This window comes from Thalassophryne amazonica, chromosome 21 (genome assembly GCF_902500255.1).
Source record: "Thalassophryne amazonica chromosome 21, fThaAma1.1, whole genome shotgun sequence".
NCBI lineage: Eukaryota > Metazoa > Chordata > Actinopteri > Batrachoidiformes > Batrachoididae > Thalassophryne > Thalassophryne amazonica.
The window spans coordinates 16,005,384-16,031,499 of record NC_047123.1 but is presented as its reverse complement, the minus strand read 5'-3'; the positions used below and the strand labels follow the sequence as shown (position 1 = coordinate 16,031,499).

The following is a 26,116-nucleotide window of genomic DNA, read 5'->3' as shown; positions in this document are numbered from 1 at the left end:
GCGTCCCCCACGTCGCCGTGGCCTATTTCTTTAAAAGTAATCCCATCCCACCCCGGGACTACTTCTTCCTGTTGAGATGCCACCTCCGCATCTCTCTTTCCCAATCTAAAACAAGACATTTCTGTGTGTAGTCTGAACACCCCTCGTTATCCTGCCGACAACGCCAAAAATGTTTTGAAACAAGGTTCGGTCAGATCGGCACACAGAAATGATCACACAGACTGCACTTTGCTAGAACAAACAGGCGTATATTTATTCCCCACAAAAGCAGTTACATCAAGCACAAGTGGTTGCAGCGCATGAAACATCTCTTTCTCTCTTACCGTGACGCCTTTAAGGTGGAGAGCCAACACCTTCGGCAGAGTGCGCTTGTCAACCGGCTGGGCGTTCGTACGAAACCCACAGCAGACTCTATCGGAGCATGGCTCTGCCTCCTCTTTTCTAGTGTGTGCGCAAAGGGAGGGTGAGTGGCCATTTCAAACTCCCTGGCGCACATAATTTCTTTAATCAACAGGCATCAAAAAGGTATTTCCTCTTGCAAAAACATCTCTTCAGCGCAGTCGTCAATAGCAACACAATAGCAACAAAAACAAAGTTGTGAATAATAACAAGTACCTCCAGCTCTTCACTCCCAGTTCAGACTGACCCCAGCATGCTAAAACAAAGTTGAATAACAAGTACATTCTCAGGGTTACTTTAAGACAGGTGCAAAACAGCACAATAACATTTTTATTATACAGATGCACATGGTAATGTGCTGACAAAGGGGGAGAGTGTGTTGAGAAGGTGGAGGGAATATTTTGAGGAGCTGATGAATGAAGAAAATTAAAGAGAAAAGGCTGGATGATGTGGTGAAAGTAAATCAGGTTGAGGATGAGAAATTTAGTAAGGATTAAGTGAGGGCAGCTACAAAGAGGATGAAGAGTGAAAAGGCTGTTTGTCCAGATGACATTCCAGTGGAGGCATGGAAATGTCTAGGAGAGATAGCAGTGGAGTTTCTAACCAGATTGTTTAATCAAATTTTGGAAAGTGAGAAGATGCATGAGGAGTGGAGATAAATTGTGCTGGTTCCTATTTTTAAGAACAAGTGTGATGTGCAGCACTGTAGTAACTATAGAGGCATAAAGTTGATCAGCCACAGCATGAAGTTATCGGAAAGAGGAGTCGAAGATCTGTGAGCAGCAATATGGTTTCATACAGAGAAAGAGCACTACAAATGCAATGTTTGCCTTGAGAATACTGATGGAGAAGTATAGAGAAGGCCAGTAAGAGTTACATTGTGCATCTGTGCCAGCCTGCCCTCCATCCAGGATGTATACCAGTCCAAGACCAGGAAGCAAGCTAGTAACTTCTCTGCAGACCCCTCACACTCTGGACACACACTGTTTAAACTCCTCCCCTCTGGTTGATATGACAGAGCTCTGTACATCAAAACAAGACACAGGAACAGTTCCTACCCACAACATGAACTATGTTGCACATTTTACAACATCTATTGCACATTTTATTTTACTTTTTATTTCTGTGATTTATTCAGTGTTTAGTGTATACTAAACTAAGTGTATTTAGTGTGTGACTTCTGAAACTGATGTAAAATTTCTTGTATTCTGTGGATGCTTGGTGTATAAAGCTATTCTGATTCTAATTGTGTGTTTGTGGATTTAGAGAAAGCTTATGACAGGGTGCCAAGAGAAGAGCTGCAGTATTGTATGAGGAAGTCTGGAGTAGAAGAAAGTGGTGGAAAACAAAGCAGTCATAGGGCATGAGGCAGGGTACACCCTGCTTAGGACACCAGTCTGTCGCAGGGCCACATATAGACAGACAAAGTCTCTCTCTCTCACATACACACACACCTGCACTTAGTTTAAAGTTTCCAGTTCACCTAAGCTGCGTGTCTTTGGAATGAGAGGAAGCCGAAGCACCCCGAGTTGACCTGTGTGAACATGGGGAGGACATGCAACCCCCACACAGAAAGGACCATATGGGAAGCATTTCCCACGACCTTCTTACTGGGAGGCAGCAGTGCTAACCACTAAACCACTGTGCTGCCTTGTTGTCTTCTCATTCAGTGAACTGTCTAATCGTTGTAGTGGGTAAGGTCCAATTAATTTCATCACATGCTTTTTCCACATTTAATGGTGTAATTGTTTTACTTGTAGTTTCTTGAGTTAATTAAATAATTTGTGGGTATTATCTCCAACATGCTTTCTGATAATAAAACCTTGATATTAATGAATTCAGTGTAAAATAACTGTTCCTAATCCAGTGGCTCTGGCTTTTGTAATGATTTTCAAGCTGGTATTAATTAGTGTTGAGCTGATAATTAGATGGTCGTGTTCGGTCTTTTTGTTGGGAAGGAATCAATTTTGAGAACATTGGAGATAAAAATGTACCCAAAGTGTTTATTGAATTTGGAAAGAAAGCCATGTGTTCCAAATGATTTATTGATTGGCATCTCAACCCAGCTTGTGTCAAGTTCATTTGAGGCAAATAATGCATCCACTGTGTTTTTTTAAGATTTGATAGTTGCAGTTTGTTTGTTTTTTTTAAAGAGCATTTCTCCAGTGTCATGTGTCTTATCACTTGATGGTTTTGAATTACTTTATCATCTGAATTATTGCTTTTTTCAAAGTAACTATACTCAACAAAAATATAAACGCAACACTTTTGGTTTTGCTCCCATTTTGTATGAGATGAACTCAAAGATCTAAAACTTTTTCCACATACACAATATCACCATTTCCCTCAAATATTGTTCACAAACCAGTCTAAATCTGTGATAGTGAGCACTTCTCCTTTGCTGAGATAATCCATCCCACCTCACAGGTGTGCCATATCAAGATGCTGATTAGACACCATGATTAGTGCACAGGTGTGCCTTAGACTGCCCACAATAAAAGGCCACTCTGAAAGGTGCAATTTTGTTTAATTGGGGGAGGATACCAGGCAGTATCTGGTGTGACCACCATTTGCCTCATGCAGTGCAACACATCTCCTTGGCATCATCCGTGAAGAGAACACCTCTCCAACGTGCCAAACGCCAGCGAATGTGAGCATTTGCCCACTCAAGTCGGTTACGACGACGAACTGGAGTCAGGTCGAGACCCCGATGAGGATGACGAGCATGCAGATGAGCTTCCCTGAGACGGTTTCTGACAGTTTGTGCAGAAATTCTTTGGTTATGCAAACCGATTGTTTCAGCAGCTGTCCGAGTGGCTGGTCTCAGACGTCTTGGAGGTGAACATGCTGGATGTGGAGGTCCTGGGCTGGTGTGGTTACATGTGGTCTGCGGTTGTGAGGCTGGTTGGATGTACTGCCAAATTCTCTGAAACAACTTTGGAGACGGCTTATGGTAGAGACATGAACATTCAATACACGATCAACAGCTCTGGTTGACATTCCTGCTGTCAGCATGCCAACTGCACGCTCCCTCAAATCTTGCGACATCTGTGGCATTGTGCTGTGTGATAAAACTGCACCTTTCAGAGTCGCCTTTTATTGTGGGCAGTCTAAGGCACACCTGTGCACTAATCATGGTGTCTAATCAGCATCTTGGTATGGCACACCTGTGAGGTGGGATGGATTATCTCAGCAAAGGAGAAGTGCTCACTATCACAGATTTAGACTGGTTTGTGAACAATATTTGAGAGAAATGGTGATATTGTGTATGTGGAAAAAGATTTAGATCTTTGAGTTCATCTCATACAAAATGGGAGCAAAACCAAAAGTGTTGCGTTTATATTTTTGTTGAGTGTATATAAGTTGCAGAGCAGTCAATTATTTCTGTATATTATCTTTCATTTCCATTGTATTTTTTAGCCGTTTAATCTTTAAATGGTTCTGTAGTTCCTGCTTCTTTTTTCTATAAAGTGAGAAATATGATTTTATTGGTTTCCCATTACAGTTATAATGCTCGCTCTGCGTGTCCGTCCACCCTTGATTAAAAGGTCTGTCTTCACTGTCTGCTTTCCTATTTTTAGCGCACGCCACGTGAAGTTAATTTTGTCTGACTCACTTATTTCTCCTCTCATCTCTCCTTGACTTGTGTGTACGTCAGTCACCAACTCCAGTCAGACTGTTTAATGAAGAGCACAATTTTGATGGACTGATTGACACTAGATGTGATTATTTCTAATGTGTGCAACTGGTCTGTCGGTTTCCTGGGCTACGATAGTAGTGCCATAAAGTGCGCATTTCAGTGGAAATTTGATTATTCTCAGTAATGTATCAATTGTATGTCCAGTTAGTGTGTGAGTCTGGACTCAGAACACGTTAATTATTCACAAGAAACATTATTGGCATAATTTGAATGCTGTTATGTTTAAACCAGATTTCCTTCACCCTTTTAGTTTAGGAACAGGGCCCAGTTTCATAAAGCAGTCTAATCTTGTTTACGCAAATAAAGTCACTTAGTTGACAAATTTTTTGTTAGTTGTTGCACAAAGTGCTTAGTGGGCTAAAGTTTCCGGTTACCCGAATAAAGTTTTTAGTCTGGTACAGAGGAGGCTAATCTTATTTTAGTCAACAAAACTTCAGTGTCTTTCCTCAAAAAATGGTGGCTATCATGTTCCACCACTTGATGGAACAGTCATGGGCACCCCTACGCCGCTCGTATTCCTTCAGAAAAGAGCGCTTCCTTGCAGCAAACAACTGTCATGATGTGACAGTTCTGGGAGTCGTTAGGATGAGCAATGTTACGTGCACAAAAAGGCTTGACGAAGTGTAGAAGAAGAGTGAAACTGCTAGGCTAAGAGCTAAGCAGTTTGCATGGGTCCCTAAAAATAAACCCTGTTAATGAAACAAAGGCTTTATAGTTCATGATAACAAACAACCCAGAAGTAAACAAAACTGTCGCGCATTGGAGCCGTGCGCGAGGCCATTATGCCTGTGAAAACTGTCAACTAAGGTAAGATGGCTAATCCAGTTTAACCATGGATGTGAAATGATGATTAGACAGATAATGTAGGATGACTAACTGTAGTCAACTAAGTTTAGTAGACTGAAAGATTAGACTGCTTTATGAAACCAGGCCCAGAACTCAAACCTGAAACACTAGAGAAGAAAATGGTTCCACCACGCTGACTTCAAATCTTTCTCTCGTGGTAGCAGTTTGTCTGTGCAAACACATCTGTTGTCTGTCATCTGCCTCAAATCTCTCATCATAGCCTGATGTCTTAATCACCCCCACCTATACAATCCTACACTTCCAAGCAGTGCTTTGTGTTTCCTTCTTATAAAGGGTTTGCCACAAAGGAAGATTCACTGCCCTCTCTTCATCCTTCCAAGGAATTTCCTAACTCATGTAGAATGTGTGAGTGGAAGTCTTTCTGCTCATCTCTAAGCATCCAAGGTTCACTGTGCTCGTGAACATGGTGGGTGGGTGTGCTGAAATGGCAAGAGAACTGAAATGGAACTCCCAGATCTTAACGCCTACATGCCTTTCCAATATAAAGGCACCATTTCTTTTGAGTCTGGCAAGTTGTCAACTGTGTGATGTACTTTTGTGTGATCTACATTGTTTTTGAGAGTGCCAATGTTGCTGGTGGTTATTTCTTTCTTTTTATTTTTAAACAGATGTAACAAACCGTGCAAATGTTGTTGTTTAGCCACATCTGTGTAGCACTGCTTGAAAACACTAGTTTGGCTTCAAAACGGTTGCCATTATGCAACCCCAATTCGGAAAAAAGTTGTAACAGTATGGAAACTGTAAATAAATGCAAATAAAGTGATTCTTACATTTACTTTATCTGTTTCATTGCAGACAATAGGAACCTACAACCCCAATTCCAAAGAAGTTGGGACGCTGTGTGAAATGTAAATAAAAACAATACAATGATTTGCAAATCCTCTTCAACCTATATTCAGTTGAATACACCACAAAGACAAGATATTTAATGTTCAAACTGATAGACTTTTTTGTTTTTGTGCAAACATTTGCTCATTTTGAAATGGATGCCTGCAACATGCTTTGAAAAAGCTGGGATGGAGCAACAAAAGACTGAATGGTGTTCTTTGAGCATTGATGAGTGCTCAAAGAACACATGTTTGGAACATTCCATAGGAGAACAGGTTAATTGGAAACAGGTGAGTGTCATGATTGGGTATAAAAGGAGCATCCCCAAAAGGCTCAGCCGTTCACAAGCAAAGATGAGGTGAGGATCACCACTTTGTGAACAACTGCATGAAAAAATAGTCCAACAGTTTAAGAACAATGTTTCTCAATGTTCAGTTGCAAGGAATTTAGGAATTCCATCATCTACAGTCCATAATATAATCAGAAGATCCAGAGAATCTGGAGAACTTTCTACACGTAAGTGGCAAGACCGAAAACCAACATTGAATGCTCGTGACCTTCAATACCTTAGGCACTGCATTAAAAACCAACATCATTGTGTAAAGGATGTTACAGCGTGGGTTCAGGAACACTTCAGAAAACCATTGTCAGTTAACACATTTCGTCGCTACATCTACAAGTGCAAGTTAAAACTCTACCATGCAAAGCAAAAGCCATACATCAACAACATCCAGAAATGCCGCCACCTTCTATGGGCTTGAGCTCATTTGAAATGGACAGACACAAAGTAGAAAAGTGTGCTGTGGTCTGATGATTCCACATTTTAAATTGTTTTTGGAAATCATGGGCATCGTGTACTCCGAACAAAAAAGAAAAAAGACCATCCAGATTGTTACCAGCGCAAAGTTCAAAATCCAGCATCTGTGATGGTATGGGGGTGTGTTAGTGCCCATGGCATGAGCAACTTACACATCTGTTATGGCACCATCAATGCTGAAAGGTACATCCAGGTTTTGGAGCAACACATGCTGCCATCCAAGCAACGTCTTTTTCAGGGACGTCCCTGCTTATTTTAGCAAGACAATGCCAAGCCACATTCTGCACATGTTACAACAGTTAGTGTCCTCAGTTCCCAAATGCTTATTGAGTGTTGTTAGATGGAAAGGTGATGTAACACAGTGGTAAACATACCACTGTCCCAGCTTTTTGAAACATGTTGCAGGCATCCATTTCAAAATGAGCAAATATTTGCACAAAAACAATAAAGTTGATCAGTTTGAACATTAAATATCTTGTCTTTGTGGTGTATTCAACTGATTATAGGTTGAAGAGGATTTGCAAGTCATTGTATTCTGTTTTTATTTACATTTTGCACAACATACCAACCTCATTAGAATTGGGGTTGTAAGACATTTCATGTTTTGTTTGTTCAGTTTCATTTTGTTTGTAAATAAACATCTATGAATTGTGAAGTTGACCATATAAAACATGAAATATCTTAGGTTTATACTGTCTGCAATTAAATAAATCAAAATAAATGTAAGTCACTGTGCTTTTTGCATTTTCCATACCATCCCAACTTTTTTCTGGTTTGGGATTTTTCCAAAATACCTGTCACAGTTTGGTCAGGAATGTGACACCAGAGAAACCTAATTAAATTGAGTGGAACAGAAAGATTAAAAATGTGCAGTGCTGGACGTCTTTGAGGAACCAGATTGAATAGGGCAGCGCAGTCTCGTTTTAATCCCGTATGATGTCGTGGGATTTGACCACTTAAGGGGACCTCCGCTCCATTGAGCAGTATATACACAGCATAACTTCACACGGATAAATGGTGTACTGTTTTGTTTTCGGCTGCAATCACCAAAGAAGTCGTAAAAAATGTTTTTTTTTCGGTTACCAGTGGAGACGAAAAGATGAGGCAGATGGGAGATGTCGTGTCTGTAAGTGTTAGCCTACACTGCTAACCAGAGTAGCTCCGCTCTCTCACCTGCAAAATTGCCTCGACACGTCTGAGCTTCAGGTCATAAACAAGCAACACATGTCCGTTTTCCAACTGCATTGTCACTTTTTCTTTGCATTTTCACTTTGTTTGCATGTAATTTGCCCAAAAACCCATTGAAAATGCCGTGTTTTTTTTCCCCCGGAAGTCGAGAAATTACATCATATGAATCATATTTTACCCCTTTGGCACCCACCTCAGATGAGACCGCGGTGCCCAACAACCACTGATTACCATTTATACAGTTGAGACCATGCCTTGGGTACAGTCTTTACAAACATAAAGGTGTTGGCTTAGGATAGTACATTCCTCTTGGCAGAAGTCTTTCAACTGTGTGAGCCTGCTAGTTTGTATTTATTTATTTAGTTCAGTTGGGTTCCATCCTTGGAGCTGAGCTCCTCCATGAGGGTGGAGATTCTGTTTTCCTGTCTTTTCAAACAGTCTTAGTTTAAATATGGGAAACAGTATCATCCCTACAGATTGAAAGAAAGGACTTTTACATGTAATCATATGGATTATAACAACTGAGTGAGGACCAGAGGCTACTATCTAGCATTTCTCCAAAATTGAGTTTAATGCATGTCCCTCTGCCATTGAGTACTTTTTTGTGCCAGAGACTATGATATAATTACATCAGTCACTCATAGGTGGCAGTACCAGATTTTCATTTCCATGTGGAACTTGGAACAGGTGGAAGCAGACCCTGCTAACTACGACACGGGATGGAATTTGCTCACTTTACTAGTGTTTCATTTTCCTATGCTCGAGATTCCAGAGAGATTTATTCTTTTCTAATTTTATCTGTGTCACAAGCTGTTTTTAACACTATGCACATGGTTGAATGGTGCAAAAAATCACACTGTTATAACATGGATTTGAGTAAAGATTTTACTACAAAATTATTAATTGATTCACTTCATTAACAAGACTAGGCAGATCTATAGATGGGGGAGGTCAGCTGCTTGAAATAGTATTTGGAAAATTGCAGTTGCGTTCCCATCTGTCAGACACAGTTCAGGTCTTTGCCAGATTTGTTGGTGTCAGAACTACTACAAATTTATCAAAATCTCTTTTACCAGCAATTTTTACATTTATTTTTAACATCAATATAAATTCCTTTTGTCCATAAACATAAAAACCAGGATCTTTGAACCAAAAAACTTGAATTTTGTGGGATAGTCGACTGTAGGTTTCACTCACTCAACTACAGGGGTATCACGCTGCTGTTTGTGCTGAGGAAGGTGCTTGCAAGGATCATTCTGAATAGGATTCATTTCCATCTACTTACCGCTCAGTGACCGGTGCAATCTAGCTTCACACCCAAGAAATCAACTCATAGAATGCCAGCATGAATGTCGGCAGTTCTTTTTTGCAGTTTGTGGGTTTGTTTGTTTGTTTGTTTCTCGCAAAGCGTGCGTTTCAGTTGATTGGACTGCTCCCTGGGATATCCTGAGAGTTTGTAGAATCTTAAAGAAGTCCTCTGTGGAGCAGACACAGAGTGGATTTTTCCCAGAGGAAAGTTATGCTCATCAAGGATGCGTTCTGTCTCCTACACTGTTCACCACTTACATGGACTGGGTGTCAGGTGGGGTTGTTGGTGAGGAAAGGTTTAGTGACCTTGACTTCACAGGGATGATCTTTGCGAAATCAATCAAATCTGATTGAGAAGCTGAGTGAGAAACCTAATTTGCATTTTTATCGACTGTATTCGTAAACAAGACCTTTCTCTTTAGTAATGTTGTTGTCGTCCCCTTTCATCTGCTCACGTGTTCAGGGTCGCCACAGCGATCTAGCACAGATCCACAGTAGGATTTAGCATAATTTTTAAGACGAATGCCCTTCCTGATGTAACTCTATTTTTACACCGGGGAAACACACACAGCCCTTGGTCTCCCATCCAACTACTAACCACGACCTACTCTGCTTAGCATCTGAGATCTGACAGGATATAGTTAGAAAATCTAATTTTAAAATGCTAGTGTGTGATATGGGAATTCCTGCAATTTTAACCCACCTCTCTTGTTTTAATTTTTAATAAATTTGCTACCCCCCAAACAACAATTTGCGGGGTGTATCGTAATCACCGTCCATCTGTTCACGAGCCTTGTAAGTACATCTCCTCCTCAACCATTTGGTGGATTTAACTGAAACTTTAGTCAATGGTTGTCCACTGTATTATGTGCATGGAGTAAGATTATTTTTGTCAAGGATAGTTAATTATAATTTTCCACTTAATTGCAGTATCATAGGATCTTAACTCTGTATCTTTACATCTCTTACAAATCCGGTAGGTGGATTCAAGTCTAATAGACTATGGTGTGGCATGCATGCCATATGAAGATGTGCAATAAGTAAAATCATTTTTGTCTGAAGTCTACAATTGCAGATCATTTTGGTTTTATTGTTTGTTTTATACATTCTCTTTGACCTTTAACCTTGGCTGGTATCTTATAATTTTCTAAGCAGAAAAGCCTGAGAATGTTCTGAGTCAACTGGGTGCAATCTGTTCTAAATGTTTGCGCTGTGTTTAATTGGAATCTTAGGAAAAAACAGTGTCACAATCCATCTGTCTCTGGTATTGGTGCATTGTGGCTGTTAGTGCTAAATGTTGTCAAAAACATGCCTGTATTCCTCAGCGAGTCCGTTGTCTTCCCTGAATCTTGCACATCTAATAGCTGTGTTGCTGTTGCTGTTAATGCAAGAGATGTAACCTGCATTTTTGTCACTAGTCACTTCATAATTTGTTGCAATTATTACAAGTTAACAATAAACTACTTTCTCTGCAAGACAAACAGGGAAGACAAGTGCTTCTTGTCAAGTTTTACCCCAGTTTGCTGAATCACAAGTATTTAATGAGATAGTCATATCAGTTATTAAAAATAATTGGTGTAATGATGAATTATTGTAAATAAGGTTTTACACCTTTAAGTTATATTTGTCTCATTTCTAGCTGAAATCTCATTGCACTTAATATAAGGCAAAATCACACGTCAAGTAAATCTTCAGCAAGATACAATTTCTTTTTTTTTTCTTTTTTTTTTTCCTCCTGTCTGCATATATAGTGATGGCAAATGTCACACAGGCAGAACCATTTATGTACATGAATACGCATATATGCAATTTGTTCTTGCAAGACGGATGGTATGTAGTGCATGTGTGAACGTGGTGTCTGTGTGTGACCCCCATCCGCCCTTCCTGATCAGCCTACAACATCCTACTCAAAGCCAACCTACAGCTTCTATCAGGAAGGGCCGACCATCAAAACAACACAAAGACAGACAAGAACGAAAGACAAGTGATGACAGCAACAACTGTGAAGTGATGGAAAGCAGCCGGCGGAAGGGAGAGGTGCAGTGCAGGGAGCGGGCCGCACACACCGGCCCCATCGGACCTTTAGACCCAAGGGAGGTGCCAGGGCAACCACAAGACAGGAAGGAGGCGGGCAGTCCTGGAGGAGCACTGGAAGCCCAGGAGAAGAACAAACCAACAGGGGGACAGGCAGCCGGAGAAGGATGAGCCACCCCGCAGGGCAGTCCCCCAACCAGGGAAGGCGTGAGATGAGGTCCAAGAGCAGCAGGGGCAACAGAGGAGCCAGAGGGAGATGGCATATGGCATTATGGCAGAGGGCATGGCACTGGGGCCCCTGACCGACCCACTGCCCAGCACCCTCCCAGGCATGGAGGCAGGCACACCAACGCTCCACAAGAGAGGAGCCAGAAGGGAGTCCGGGTCAGCAGCAGCAGCAACCCCCCCCCCCCCCCGAAGCCTGCACATAAATTACGAGATAAGAGGATTCTGTATCCCAAGATGGAGGACAAACTTTCAGTGACTTTTGACCAAAAACAAAAAAAAAAAAAAAAAAAACTGGACAGGTGAGCATTGAAAATAAGTGTCAGTGGTGTTTAGCTCACACTGTGAACAAACATCAGTCTGAGAACCCCATTTTATACATCTTATATTGTGTGATGTGTGCTCTATGAAGTGTTTTGTATTGGACGAGCTGTAGGTTGGTATTTTTTTGTCATTGAAAATGTGTTTTTACAAATCTGTGGTCAGGGTTCGATGTGAGGAGGAAGTCCTTCCCCATTTTAAACTGGGTAAATGTAAAGCAGTGTCCATGCATGATATTAACTTATACACATTAGACAAAGTTTTCTTTACTGGGAGGAGGTTCTTGATGTCTGTCACTAATGTGGGTGGTTGTGGTGGGCACTGACGTGTCTGAAATTTTTACATCACTGCTTTACTTGATGGTAATGAATAAAGTTTCCTTCTATACTTCTAAACCTCTGCATCAAGTTATTAAAAGACATAAACATGTTATTTTGAATGAGATGGTGAAGGTGTGTAATTCCTATCTGTTCCCATGTACTGACATGAAGAGTTGCTTGATTGATCTGGATTGTGCCAAATAGGAAGATCTATACAGATTTCCATTAGTGAGTTTGTAATTTCTAAAGTTTTCCACCAGGCTGTCAGAGTGGAAGAAATCAATGGATTTTTAAAACATTCATGGAATTTAATAGAAGTAGTAATAAAGGGTAAATCTGAGAGTTTGATGTTGTTACAGTCTAACTGTTCTAATTCTGTCCAGGAGCTGTGGACTGGATCAGGATGAATCCATTTACTCAAGTATTGTATCTGGTTAGCCAGATAGTAATGTAGAAAATGTGGTGCTTCCAGACCACCTTATTGTTCTGAAGAGTAGCTGGACTAATTTGAGCTTTTTTATTTTTCCACTAAACCTTTGAATTGGCAGAATCTAAAGACTGAAACATTTAACTGTGTTTTTGAATGGAATCATTGAAAAAAGGTAATTAATTTGTGGTAATATTTTCATTTTGATAGTTGCTATTTGTCCTAATAGGGAGATGGGGAGGTTATTCCATCGTTTCAAATCATAACAGATTTTGTCAATGAGTGGGACAAAGTTCAGGTAAACTGGATCTCCTAATTTAGAAGAGATTTTTATGCCTAGGCACTTAATATTGCCAGTGGGAAAGGTATAGTGGATCTTGAGGTGTAGGATTCCATGAATCCTTGGTTAAAGGAAATATCATTGATTTTTGACCAATTAATAGAGTAAACTGATAATTGTGAAGAAGTAGTCATCAGTTTACATACTTCTTGTAGTGATTGTGAGGGTACTTGGAGATATAGTATGATATCATCAGCATATGAATGGATTTTGTAGTCAGATATTGAGGAGTTGATACCCTTGATGTTAGCGTTCTGACGTATTGCAGCCGCAAGTGGTTCGATAAATATTGCGAATAATAGTGGTGAGCGTGGGCAGCCTTGTCTAGTCCATCTTTGCAATGTGAAACTTTGAGATGTACTCTCGTTAGTTGTGACTGTGGCCTTTGGTGAGTTATATAGAGTTGTGATCCAGTGAATAAATGATTCTCCAAAACCAAGAAAACTCCAGCTCACTCTGTCAATTGCTTTTTATGCATTCAATGACACCACTATTCCCTTTGTATTCCTGTGCTGTGAATTGTTAATGAGATTGAGAATTCTTATGATGTTACTGGTAGAATGTAGACCCTTAATAAACCCAATTTGATCATTGTGTATTATTGATGACAATATTTTTTTCAAAGAAGGATGCCAATGCCTTAGCAATGATTTTTACATCAGTATTTATTAATGCTAGCTGGCGGTAATTAGAGGTCAGATTAGGGTCTTTTTCTGGTTTCAGTATAAGTTTTATTGCTGCACTGTTCGTATGAGTGGGAATCTGACCTTTGTCCAAATTTCTGAAACAGTCCTAAAGAATAGTGGAGCCAGAATTTGCCAAAAAAAAATGCTTCAGTAAGTCCGGAGGAAAGCTATCTGGACCCGGAACAGTCTGGGGTCTCCATTGTCCTTTTGTGCACTTCATAATGCGCCACACATTTTCAGTGGGTGGCAGGTCTGGACTACAGGCAGGCCAGTCTAGTACCCGCACTCTTTTACTACAAAGCCACACTGTTGTAACATGTGCAGAATGTGGCTTGGCATTGTATTGCTGAAATAAGCAGGGATGTCCCTATAAAAGACGTTGCTTGGATGGCAGCATGTGTTGCTCCAAAACCTGGATGTACCTTTCATCAGCATTGATGATGTCATCACAGATGTGTAAGTTGCCCATGCCATGGCACTAACGCACCCCCATACCATCACAGATGCAGGCTTTGAACTTTGTGCTGGTAATAATCTGAATGTTCTTTTTCTTTGTCCAGAGGACACGACGTCCATGATTTCCAAAAACAATTTGAAATGTGGACTCATCAGACCACAGCACACTTTTCCACTTTGCTTCTGTCCATTTCAAATGAGCTCAGGGCCAGAAAAGGCGGCAGCATTTCTGGATGCTGTTGATGTATGGCTTTCGCTTTGCATGGTAGAGTTTTAACTTGCACTTGTAGATGTAGCGACGAACTGTATTAACTGACAATGGTTTTCTGAAGTGTTCCTGAGCCCACACGGTAAGATCCTTTACACAATGATGTCGGTTTTTAATGCAGTGTCGCCTGAGGGATCGAAGGTCACGAGCATTCAATGTTGGTTTTCAGCCTTGCCACTTACGTGTAGAAAGTTCTCCAGATTCTCTGAATCTTCTGATTATATTATGGACTGTAGATAATGGAATCCCTAAATTCCTTGAGATCAAACATTGAGAAACATTGTTCTTAAACTGTTGGACTATTTTTTCATGCAGTTTTTCACAAAGAGGTGATCCTCGCCCCGTCTTTGCTTGTGAATGGCTGAGCCTTTTGGGGATGCTTCTTTTATACTCACACCTGTTTCCAGTTTACCTGTGGAACGTTCCAAACAGGTGTTTCTGTGAAGGCTCTCAGTTGTCCAGGTGGTTTCCATAGTAGAGAAGCTTGAATCTTCGACTGGACTGGGTTGCTTGACGCGAGGACGTTTCGCTTCTAATCGCAGAAGCTTCCTATTCTAGCTGAGGAAACGTCTGCGATTAGAAGCGAAACGTCCTTACGTCAAGCAACCCAGTCCAGTCGAAGATTCAAGCTTCTCTACCAAACCGGTGTTCTTTGAGCATTCATCAACGTTCCCAGTCTTTTGTTGCCCCTGCCCCAGATTTTTTGAAATGTGTTGCAGGCATCCATTTCAAAATAAGCAAATATTTGCACAAAAACAAAGTCTATCGCTTTGAACATTAAATATCTTGTCTTTGTGGTGTATTCAATTGAATATAGGTTGAAGATGATTTGCAAATCATTGTATTCTGTTTTTATTTACATTTTACACAACGTCCCAACTTCATTGGAATTGGGGTTGTAAGTCGTTGAATGAGGAACTAATATAATATTGTCAAGTTAGAATTTTGCATTATTTAATTCAGACAAAGTTGGATCACTTGCATCCTCGGCATATTTATTTGTTAAATGTTTAATTTTTTTCTTTAAGGTCATTTTCTAAGTCATGGTCCATTTTTTTAAGAAGAATATGAAATAATTTTTCCTCTAATTACTGCTTTTCCTGTTTCCCAAAGCAAAGAAGGAGAAACACTCGGAGTCATTTCTTTCTAGAAAGTCTGCCCACTCTCTCCTTATGATTTTATCCCATTCACAGTCCTTTAAAAGTGAGGTGTTACCACGCCATGAGTGAGATGGTTTAATAGTGGATTCTGTTTGTACGGAACATGATGGAATGAAATTTAGAATTAATTTTTGGGAATCATAGAATTACTAGTGATTCTATAACTACTAGAATTACTGGTGAATCTGTATATTAATTTTTGTCAATTCTGTAATTTATGTCTGTTGCATGGCCCAAGCAGAGAGTCACCCCTTTGAGTCTGGTCTGCTTGAGGTTTCTTCGTTAGAGGGAGTTTTTCCTTACTATTGCTCTGGGGGTTGGTAAGGTTAGACCTTACTTGTGTGAAGCGCTTTGAGGCAGCTCTATTGTGATTTGGCACTATCTAAATGAAAATAAATTGAAAACTTGAAAAAAAAATAGTGAGGAACAAGTCTATTCTAGAATGAGACTGATACAACCCCTGGCAAAAATTACGAAATCACCAGCCTTGGAGGATGTTCATTCAGTTGTTTAATTTTGTAGAAAAAAAGCAGATCACAGATATGACACAAAACTAAAGTCATTTCAAATGGCAACTTTCTGGCTTTAAGAAACACTATAAGAAATCAGGAAAAAAAATTGTGGCAGTCAGTAATAGTTACTTTTTTAGACCAAGCAGAGGGAAAAAAATATGGAATCGCTCAATTCTGAGGAAAAAATTATGGAATCATGAAAAACAAAAGAACGCTCCAACACATCACTAGTATTTTGTTACACCACCTCTGGCTTTTATAACAGCTTGCAGTCCCTGAGGCATGGACTTAATGAGTGACAAACAGTACTCTTCACCAATCTGGCTCCAACTTTCTCTGATTGCTGTTGCCAGATCAGCTTTGCAGGTTGGAGCCTTGTCATGGACCATTTTCTTCAACTTCCACCAAAGATTTTCAATTGGAATTAAGATCCGGACTATTTGCAGGCCATGACATTGACCCTATGTGTCTTTTTGCAAGGAATGTTTTCACAGTTATTGCTCTATGGCAAGATGCATTATCATCTTGAAAAATGATTTCATCATCCGCAAACATTCTTTCAATTGATGGGATAAGAAAAGTGTCCAAAATATCAACGTAAACTTGTGCATTTATTGATGATGTAATGACCCCACATCTCCCCAGTGTCTTTACCTGACATGCAGCCCCATATCATCAATGACTTTGGAAATTTACATGTTCTCTTCAGGCAGTCATCTTTATAAATCTCATTGGAACAGCACCAAATAAAAGTTCCAGCATCATCACCTTGCCCAATGCAGATTCGAGATTCATCGCTGAATATGACTTTCATCCAGTCATCCACAGTCCGTGATTGCTTTTCCTTAGCCCATTGTAACCTTGTTTTTTTTCTGTTTAGGTGTTAATGATGGCTTTCGTTTAACTTTTCTGTATGTAAATCCCATTTCCTTTAGGCGGTTTCTTACAGTTCGGTCACAGACGTTGACTCCAGTTTCCTCCCATTCGTTCCTCATTTGTTTTGTTGTACATTTTTGATTTTTGAGACATGTTGCTTTAAGTTTTCTGTCTTGACGCTTTGATGTCTTCCTTGGTCTACCAGTATGTTTGCCTTTAACAACCTTCCCATGTTGTTTGTATTTGGTCCAGAGTTTAGACACAGCTGACTGTGAACAACCAACATCTTTTGCAACATTGCGTGATGATTTACCCTCTTTTAAGAGTTTGATAATCCTCTCCTTTGTTTCAGTTGTTTCAGTCTCGTGTTGGAGCCATGATTCATGTCAGTCCACTTGGTGCAACAGCTCTCCAAGGTGTGATCACTCCTTTTTAGATGCAGACTAACGAGCAGATCTGATTTGATGCAGGTGTTAGTTTTGGGGATGAAAATTTACAGGGTGATTCCATAATTTATTCATCAGAATTGAGTGAGTCCATATTTTTTTCCCTCTGCTTGGTCTAAGAAAGTAACCGTTATTGACTGCCATAATTTTTTTTTCTTGATTTCTTATAGTGTTTCTTAAAGCCAGAAAGTTGCCATTTGAAATGACTTTAGTTTTGTGTCATGTCTGTGATCTGCTTTTTTTCTACAAAATTAAACAGCTGAATGAACATCCTCCGAGGCCGGTGATTCCATAATTATTGCCAGGGGTTGTATACAGGAGAGAAGAATGTGTATTCCTTTGTCAATGTATTTTTGATTCAAGATACAATTTCTTGTTTTTTTTGTTTGTTTGTTTTTTTTAACTTAAGTGAATGAGTCTTGGAAGCATGTTGTTTTGGGTCTTTTCTGAGAAGACAAACTTTTTCGCTCACCATAAGATTTATAAGATCCTAAAGATGTAATACCTCCTACCACTTGTAAAATTAACCTGAAAATAAGGTGTACAGTGCATCCAGGAAGTATTCACAGCGCTGCACTTTTTCCACATTTTTTATATTACAGCCTTATTCCAAAATGCATGAAATTCTTGTTTGTTTGTTTTTTTCATCAAAATTCCCTACACAGTACCCTATAATCGCAATGTGAATTTTTTTGTTTTGTTTTGTTTTTTAGATTATTGCATATTTATAAAAAAAAACAAAAACTAAGAAATCACATGTACATAAGTATTCACAGATTTTGCCATGAAGCTCAATATTGAGCTCAGGTGCATCCTGTTTCTGGTGATCATCCTTGAGATGTTTTTACAACTTAATTGGAGTCCACCTGGAGCAGCTGGTCTGCTCTGTGTAGGCCTGATCCCGTCAGATCTCAGAAGCTAAGCAGTGCAGGATCTGGTTAGTACTTGATGGGGGACCTCTTCGGCACACCAGCAGCTGTGTGTGTTTCTCCAGGTAAAACTGGAGTTGCGTCAGGAAGGGCATCCTTGGTAAAACCTGTGCCAAATACCGATGCGGATCTGGCTGTATCCGCTGTGGTGCCCCCGGAAGATACGGGAGCAGCCGAATGGACAACAACAACAATTGGAGTCCACCTGGGGTAAATTCAGTTGATTGGACATGATTTTGGAAAGCCAGACACCTGTCTACATATAAGGAACCACAGTTGACAGTGCATGCCAGAGCACAAAGAAAGCATAAAGCCAAAGGAATTGTCTGTAGACTACTGAGACAGGATTGTCCCAAGGCACTAATCTGGGGAAGGGTACAGAAACATTTCACTTTCGCTTTCACTGTATGTATTCAGTGTCTCCAAAGGAGCAACGGGCTGTACAGCAGTGGGTATACAGAAAAGTACAAAATAAAAACAAAAGAAAAGAAAAACACACCAGACATTCAGTACACAAGGGAGACAGTACAGACAGTACAGTACAGACCTGAGATCATCCGTTTCCGAAAGTCAATAACCATATCTTTTGTCTTGACAACATTCAGCTGCAAGAAGGAGTCATCACACCACTGAACCATATCTGCCACGACAGCGCCATGTTCTCTTTCATCACCATGCAGGAGACTGATTATAACAGAATCATCTGCAAATTTTAATATATGGTGATTCTTATAGTGGCTGCGGCAGTCATTTGTATACAAAATATACAAGAGAGGGGACAGCACACAACCTTGTGGTGAGCCAGTTGAGGAATACAAAACATCAGAAAGGCAACCATTTTCCCTCACTCGCTGAGATCTCCCTGTTAAAAAGTTCAAAATCCAACCTGCCATAGTAAAATCCAGTTTAAAATCCTTAACAAGCTTATATATTAAAATATGTGGTTGGATAGTGTTAAAAGCAGAAGAAAAGTCTAAAAAAAGAAGACATGCATGTGCCTTAGGACTTTCTAAATGCTTCAGGACCAAATTTAAGAGGGTGGCAGTAGCATCCTCCACACCTTGACCAGCCCTATAAGCAAGCTGAAGAGGATCGAGTAAATCAGGGGTGGGCAACCTGTTCCAGAAAGAGCCATGAGGGTGCAGGTTTTCTTTGCAGCCACTGACTCCACCAGGTGATTTCACTGATTAACTGATTCCATCTGCTCAAAGTGATATTAATCAGTAAAATCACCTGGTGAAGTCAGTGGCTGCAAAGAAAACCTGCACCCTCATGGCTCTTTCTGGAACAGGTTGCCCACCCCTGGAGTAAATGCTCCACCTGGGAAAGAAGTTCGTTCTTCATCAATTTTTCAGAAGACTTTATAACTAGTGAAGTAAGAGCCACAGGTCTAAAATCATTGAAGACCTTAGGAGATTTGATTTTGGCCACAGGGATTATTGTGCTTTGTTTCCAAAAATTGGTAACCCTCTGTTCGTGGACTGACCTTTGAAATATATCAAAAAAGACTGGGCCTAGTTGTTCTGCACAAGAGGATAATAAACAGCCGCAGATATTGTCTGGCCCCGGACTTTTTTTGGCCTTGGTTCTTCTGAAACAAGTGACCATGGCCTGTTCATTAAAAGGAGGAGAACCTGGGCATAACAAGTAATTTTTCCATTTACAGATTTCATGATTAAAATCCAGAGTCTCAAATCTCAAGTAAAAAGAATTAAAATCTTGGGCCAATTTTTTTCCAGATTTAGTTCCATTAAAGTTATCTTGTGATTATTATTTTTCTTCCTATTTGATCCTAAAATCAAATTTAAACCATCCCAAATGGAGCCCATTTGGTTTTGACTAAGTTGTTTTTCTAGTTTGGTCTTGTAACCCAATTTAGCCTTCCTGATCTCGGTTTTAATCTCTTTTTGTAGCATTAACACCTCTTCCCGATTTCCCTCACGAAAGGCTTTCATTTTCCTGTTAATTAAAATTCTTACAGATCTTGAAAACCAAGGTTTACTGTTCGGATATATTTTAACAGTCTTTTTAGGAATCAAAAGATCTTCACAGAAGGTTACATAGCTACTGATAACATCAGTCAGCTCATCAATATCAGATGAGCTTTCTTTAAAAATATCGCAGTCAGTGCATTCAAAGCAGCCTTGAAGGCCCATAACAGCATTCTCCGTCCACAGCTTGGACTGCCTGGTCAAAGCTCTGTCCTCCTTTCTGCTGCTTTGAAGGTCCCAATGAGTGCAGTGGCCTCCATCATCCATAAATGGAAGACATTTAGATTCGCCGCGACTCTTGCTACAGTTGGCCACCTGTCTAAACTGAGCAATCAGGGGAGAAGGGCCTTAGTCAGGGAGATGACCAAGTACCCGATGGTCACTCTGTCAGAGCTCCAGCATTCCTCTGTGGAGAGAGGAGAACATTTCAGAAGGACAACCATTTCTGCAGCAATCCACCAATCAGGCCTGTATGGTGTAGTGGCCAGATGGAAACCACCCTTTAGTAAAAGGCACATGACAGCCCACCTGGAGTTTATCAAAAAGCACCTGAAGGACTCTCCCACCATGAGAAACAAAATTCTCTGCTCTGATGAGACAAAGATTGAACTCTCTGGTGTGACTGCCAGGCATCATGTTTGTAGGAAACCAGGCACCATCCCTACAATGAAGCATGGTGGTGGCAGCAGCATCAAGCATCAGCATTAAAGTGAGGACATTTTTACTGTAAGAATAGGAAATAAAACAAGTTTGCCTTGTACCCATTGACACTAACGCTGCCAAGCCAGGGGTTTGACTCTTCCCACTCACATCTGTACATTTGCAAACATGTTTGTTTCTTTGGATGTGGTGGAGTTTCGGGTGTAGAAATGCCAGGAAACCTGTGATAGGACCAGAAAGGTGGGCACACGGAGATGCAGACGTGAAAGTGTGAGGTCTATCCGCTGTATCTCAAGTCAGGTCCTCACTACTTTTATTTTGTTCATTATTCAGTTTTGATGAGTGTGTGAGTGTGTGTGGGACATTTATGAAAATACGGAACAGTACGGGTACAATATGGGACGCAACAATGACTTGTCAAATAAAGGACAATTCTTTATTTTAAGGGATGGGTGGCAACCCTATGCAAGGTGCTCACTGTACACCGGGAGCAATTCAGGGATTAAGGACCTTAATGATTATCTACTCTGACTGGGGCTTGAACCGTGGATCCTCTGCTCTCAAGCTTAACAGTTAACCACTAGACCATCACCTTCTCTTTGTGTCCCCATCTCAAGGTTTCAGCTCTATGTTTTGTCATGTATCTGTTCTGCTTGGCTGACACTGTCTTCCATTTATATCTTTTTCAGCTGTTGGAAGGCAGCTTCACATCCCAGGTCAGCCATGAAGTCGACGGGCTTATCTTCCAGCCATGCGGGGTAAGCCTCCATCTATGTCTTAGAGGCTGTCACTTTTCAAAGCCGCACATTCTTTTTCCCTCACCAAAGGTTGATTGCCAGGCATAGCTTTGTATTGCAGTCTGTTCGTCTATAAGGATTGGACAGCTTGTCTGTATGGCTCAGAGTGTCCTAAAAACCTGTTGCCACGGTATATGAGCGGTTGTGAGCACAGGCCTCATGCACACAGACACTAGGCTGTGTTACAGGGGAGGCAGCCATGGTTATTATACTGCTGTATTTTGAGCTGAAGCAGGAGAAAATCATAGATGCACTTTTCCTGCCTTTGATTTTGTGTGAAAAGGTGAATTTACTGATAGTACAAGTTGGACATCATTTAAAGTATTTATGACAGAATGGTGTGTGCCTGCTGCCAGTTAGCATAAATACCTCTGAAAATGTGAATGTAACAGGTTACATATAGTAAGTGTCTTGTTGCAACCGATTAATAATCTTCAGTGCGTTGTATGAGTGTAGCGGACCATAATTAATCCATGCAGATTATTCCACCACTGTTCAGCATGCATGGGAGCTGTGGATTAATTGTAAAGTTTGGGTAATATTGTGAATGACAGATTTAGTGACACGGTGCTCTGCTTGATGCAGCCTGCCACAGGTTGGACACATGTCCGAGTCGAGACACGGAAAGTATCACTTTGAAATGTCAGTATTTGAGAACTGAGTGTTCACAATGAGTTTGTTTTTTTTTTTCCCCATGCTATCCTGAGCTGAGAGTGGGTGGAGCCATGGTGACTGGAAGTCCACTGAGCTCCGTTATAAAATGACTTTTCCCAAATAATGCAGGGTGGTGTACCTTATGGTGAGGACTTCGCATGGCCAGGCTGTAGCAGTCAGATAAGGTTTGGTGACTTAAGCCTGGAGCTTCAATACTGAGCTAAAGGGTGTTCTATTTTGGTTTAAAATACTATAATGCCAGACAATGGAGAAAAGCTCTTGTTCCAGTGTTTCACTGTTCACTCACTACTGTCTCTTAATACAGCCTCAAGTCCAATGAAGTTGGGACGTTGTGTAAAATGTAAATAAAAACAATACAATGATTTACAAATACTCTTCAACCTATATTGAATTGAATACACCACAAAGACAAGATATTTAATGTTCAAACTGATATAATTTATTGTTTTTGTGCAAATATTTGCTCATTTTGAAATGAATGCCTGCAACACGTTTCAAAAAAGCTGGGACAGTGGTATGTTTACCACTGTGTTACATCACCTTTCCTTCTAACAGTACTCACTAAACATTTGGAAACTGAGGACAATCATGATTGGGTATAAAAGGAGCATCCCCAGAAGTCTCAGCCGTTCACAAGCAAAGATGGGGCGAGGATCACCACTTTGTGAACAAATGCATGAAAAAAAAATAGTCCAGTAGTTTAAGAACAATGTTTCTCAGTGTTTAATTGCAAGGAATTTAGGGATTCCATCATCTACAGTCCATAATATAATCAAAAAATTCTGAGAATCTGGAGAACTTTCTACACGTAAGCGACAAGGTCGAAAACCAACATTGAATGCCCGTGACCTTCGATCCCTCAGGCAGCACTGCATTAAAAACCGACATCATTGTGTAAAGGATCTTACCGCGTGGGCTCAGGAACACTTCAGAAAACCATTGTCAGTTAACACAGTTCGTCGCTACATCTACAAGTGGAAGTTAAAACTCTACCATGCAAAGTGAAAGCCATACATCAACAGCATCCAGAAACACCGCCGCCTTCTCTGGGCCTGAGCTCATTTGAAATGCACAGATGCAAAGTGGAAAAGTGTGCTGTGGTCTGATGAGTCCACATTTCAAATTGTTTTTGGAAATCATAAATGTCGTTTCCTCTGGACAAAAGAGGAAAAAGACCATCCAGATTGTTACCAGCGCAAAGTTCGAAAGCCAGCATCTGTGATGGTATGGAGGTGTGTTAGTGCGCATGGCATGAGCAACTTACACATCTGTGATGGCACCATCAATGCTGAAAGGTACATCCAGGTTTTGGAGCAACACGTGCTGCCATCCAAGCAACGTCTTTTTCAGCGACGTCCCTTCTTATTTCAGCAAGACAATACCAAGCCACATTGTGCACATGTTACAACAGTGTGGCTTCATAGTAAAAGAGTGCGGGTACTAGACTGGCCTGCCTGCAGTCCAGACCTGTCACCGATTGAAAATGTGTGGCGCATTATGAAGCAGAAAATTACGACAACGGAGACCCCGGACTGTTGAACAACTAAAGTCGTACATCAAGCAAGAATGGGAAAGAATTCCACCTACAAAGCTTCAACAATTAGTGTCCTGAGTTCCCAAACGCTTATTGAGTGTTGTTAGAAGGAAAGGTGACACAGTGGTAACACACCACTGTCCCAGCTTTTTTGAAACGTGTTGCAGACATCCATTTCAAAATGAGCAAATATTTGCACAAAAACAATAAAGTTTATCAGTTTGAACATTAAATATCTTGTCTTTATGATGTATAGAGGATTTGCAAATCATTGTGTTTTTATTGACATTTTACACAGTGTCCCAACTTCACTGGAATTGGCGTTGTATAGTCGTTTCACAGGGTGGGACTCACATGCACTAAATATGCATACAAGAGACTTGTGCTTTAAATATGTATGTGCGGCTGGCGTGCCTATGAAAACCAGGAGTGATAATTCTCAGATTGTATCACACACTGAGGCAGAGGTGCTTCATTCTCTGTACAGAATGCAAACATGCTGCTACATCACAGCTGCTATGTTAATTTTTAAAATACCATTGATAGCATTTTTAAAAACAAATTTAAATTTTCCACCACATAGCATTTTAGCATTATTTCTTGAACTTGAATGAATTGTCTGTGTACATTCACATTAAAAGGGGAATGGCAGGTTGAGACCATGGACATATGAGGGGCCTGAACTCCTCAATTCAAAAGGAACTGAATATAGTTTTTAGGTGAGGTCTTGGTGCATGTGTTGGTGCCACATTTTGCCACATCCACAAAACTATGAACCCACCTTGGGTCCTGGTTAGGAATCTCCCGGGTAGACCACTTGTCTATCCCCACTTCTCGAAAGTCGCCACCTATGTTCCGCAGCCAGGTGAAACAGGAGCATTCCCTTGAACTTCTCCGGCTGCTGGGGACATGAACACATTGCTGAATTGTGAAGCTGATGTCAGTGATACTCCTCATCCTCATCTGTGTCTCCCTAAGTATGTCTGACACAGTCATTTTGGCTTACCCAAGGATCCTCAGAAGAGACCTATGTTAAAGACATCCAGGCACTGCTTTAAGTTACTGGTTACTATCCAGTTCTCATAAACCTGCAGTCTGTCGGTAACTGACTTGGAAATTAGTGATGTTGGATTTTCGGATCACTTTCCTGTTTAATTTTCTATTATCTCAGCGTTGTCAGGTTATGAACTCCTCTACTGCTGCTCAGTTTTCTGCTGCCTTTCAGCAGTTATCCACTTCCTTTGAATTTTCTGTCTGTCACATAGAAGAGCTTGTTTCCTTGTTGTATTTGTCATGTCAAACCATTAAGACTCACTGACCCATGGCTAATTTTGAGCTGTGGTTAAATGACAGCACTCATAAGGTCAGGAAGAAATGTCGAGCTGAGCGGACGTGGAAAAAAGACAGACTACAAGTCTCTTTTCAAACTTTGAAAAACTGTTGGCACTGTTATCAGATCACAGTAAAGGAGGCAAGAAGGGAATATTTTGCGAATATTATTTCCTCTCATGGCCAAAACCCACATGTGTTGTATAAGATCACTGACTCTGTACTAGATACTGCACAGAATGTATGTTTGGACGCCTCCCCAATACGTGCAGAAAGTTTGATGGAAAGTGGATAATATTAGTGCTTCTATCTTAGTTTCTACATCTAACCTTTCTGCCTTGGTTTCTTGTCTTGTCACTTTTACTCAGTTTGAACCTGTGACCTTTTCATTTTTAGAGGATGTAGTAGGGCACATCAAATCTGGTTCTTTTAATGAACCTGTCTCCCCACAATTTTTTTAAAGAAATATTGTGGTGCATCGAGCAGCCAGTGCTGGCAATTTTAAATCGTAGTTTGTCTTCCGGGGTGGTTCTGGCAAAATTCAGACATGCAGTGGCCCAGCCTATGCTGAAAAACCCAGTCTTGATCACTCTGTTCTGGCCAATTACAGGCCCATGTCTAAACTGCCTTTCTTGTCTAAAGTTTAAAAAAAAATTGCTTATTGTCAGCTAAACAATTTTTTGAATTAAAATGGGATTTTGGAAGAATTTCAGTCTGGTTTTACCCCATTTCATAGCACAGAGTCTGCGTTACTTAAGGTTTTTAACTGCATTTTTCTTGCATGTGATATGGGTAACTCTTATTGTGGTTTTGCTGGATCTAACAGCTGCCGTTGACACAGTTGACCACGGTATTTTATTATCTCTACTACATCACTTGGTGCTTGAATGGTTCCAGTTCTATCTGAGAGACTGGTCACTTTCTGTGTATGTCAATGGCTTTGAATCTTTTGTCGTCCCTTTAGCATGCGGCGTCCCACAGGGCTCTATTTTGGGGCCTCCGTTGTTTTCTTTATATTTACTG

General features: G+C 40.5%; 1 protein-coding gene and 1 long non-coding RNA gene across 2 annotated transcripts in view; one reads left to right on the top strand and one right to left on the bottom strand.

The window, feature by feature from the left end:
- rngtt (RNA guanylyltransferase and 5'-phosphatase) overlaps positions 1-26,116 on the top strand; it is a 358,809-nt gene that overhangs the window by 194,307 nt on the left and 138,386 nt on the right. Inside the window, exon 12 of the mRNA XM_034162020.1 lies at positions 21,448-21,516. Within this exon, the coding sequence (XP_034017911.1) occupies positions 21,448-21,516 (69 nt within the window). The remainder of the gene's footprint in view (positions 1-21,447; positions 21,517-26,116) is intronic.
- On the bottom strand, positions 8,379-24,232 carry LOC117502887. Its single transcript, XR_004558426.1, has 3 exons — positions 24,222-24,232; positions 24,119-24,123; positions 8,379-8,506 (listed from the first exon to the last, which is right to left on the bottom strand). It is a non-coding gene; the product is annotated as an uncharacterized LOC117502887 (long non-coding RNA).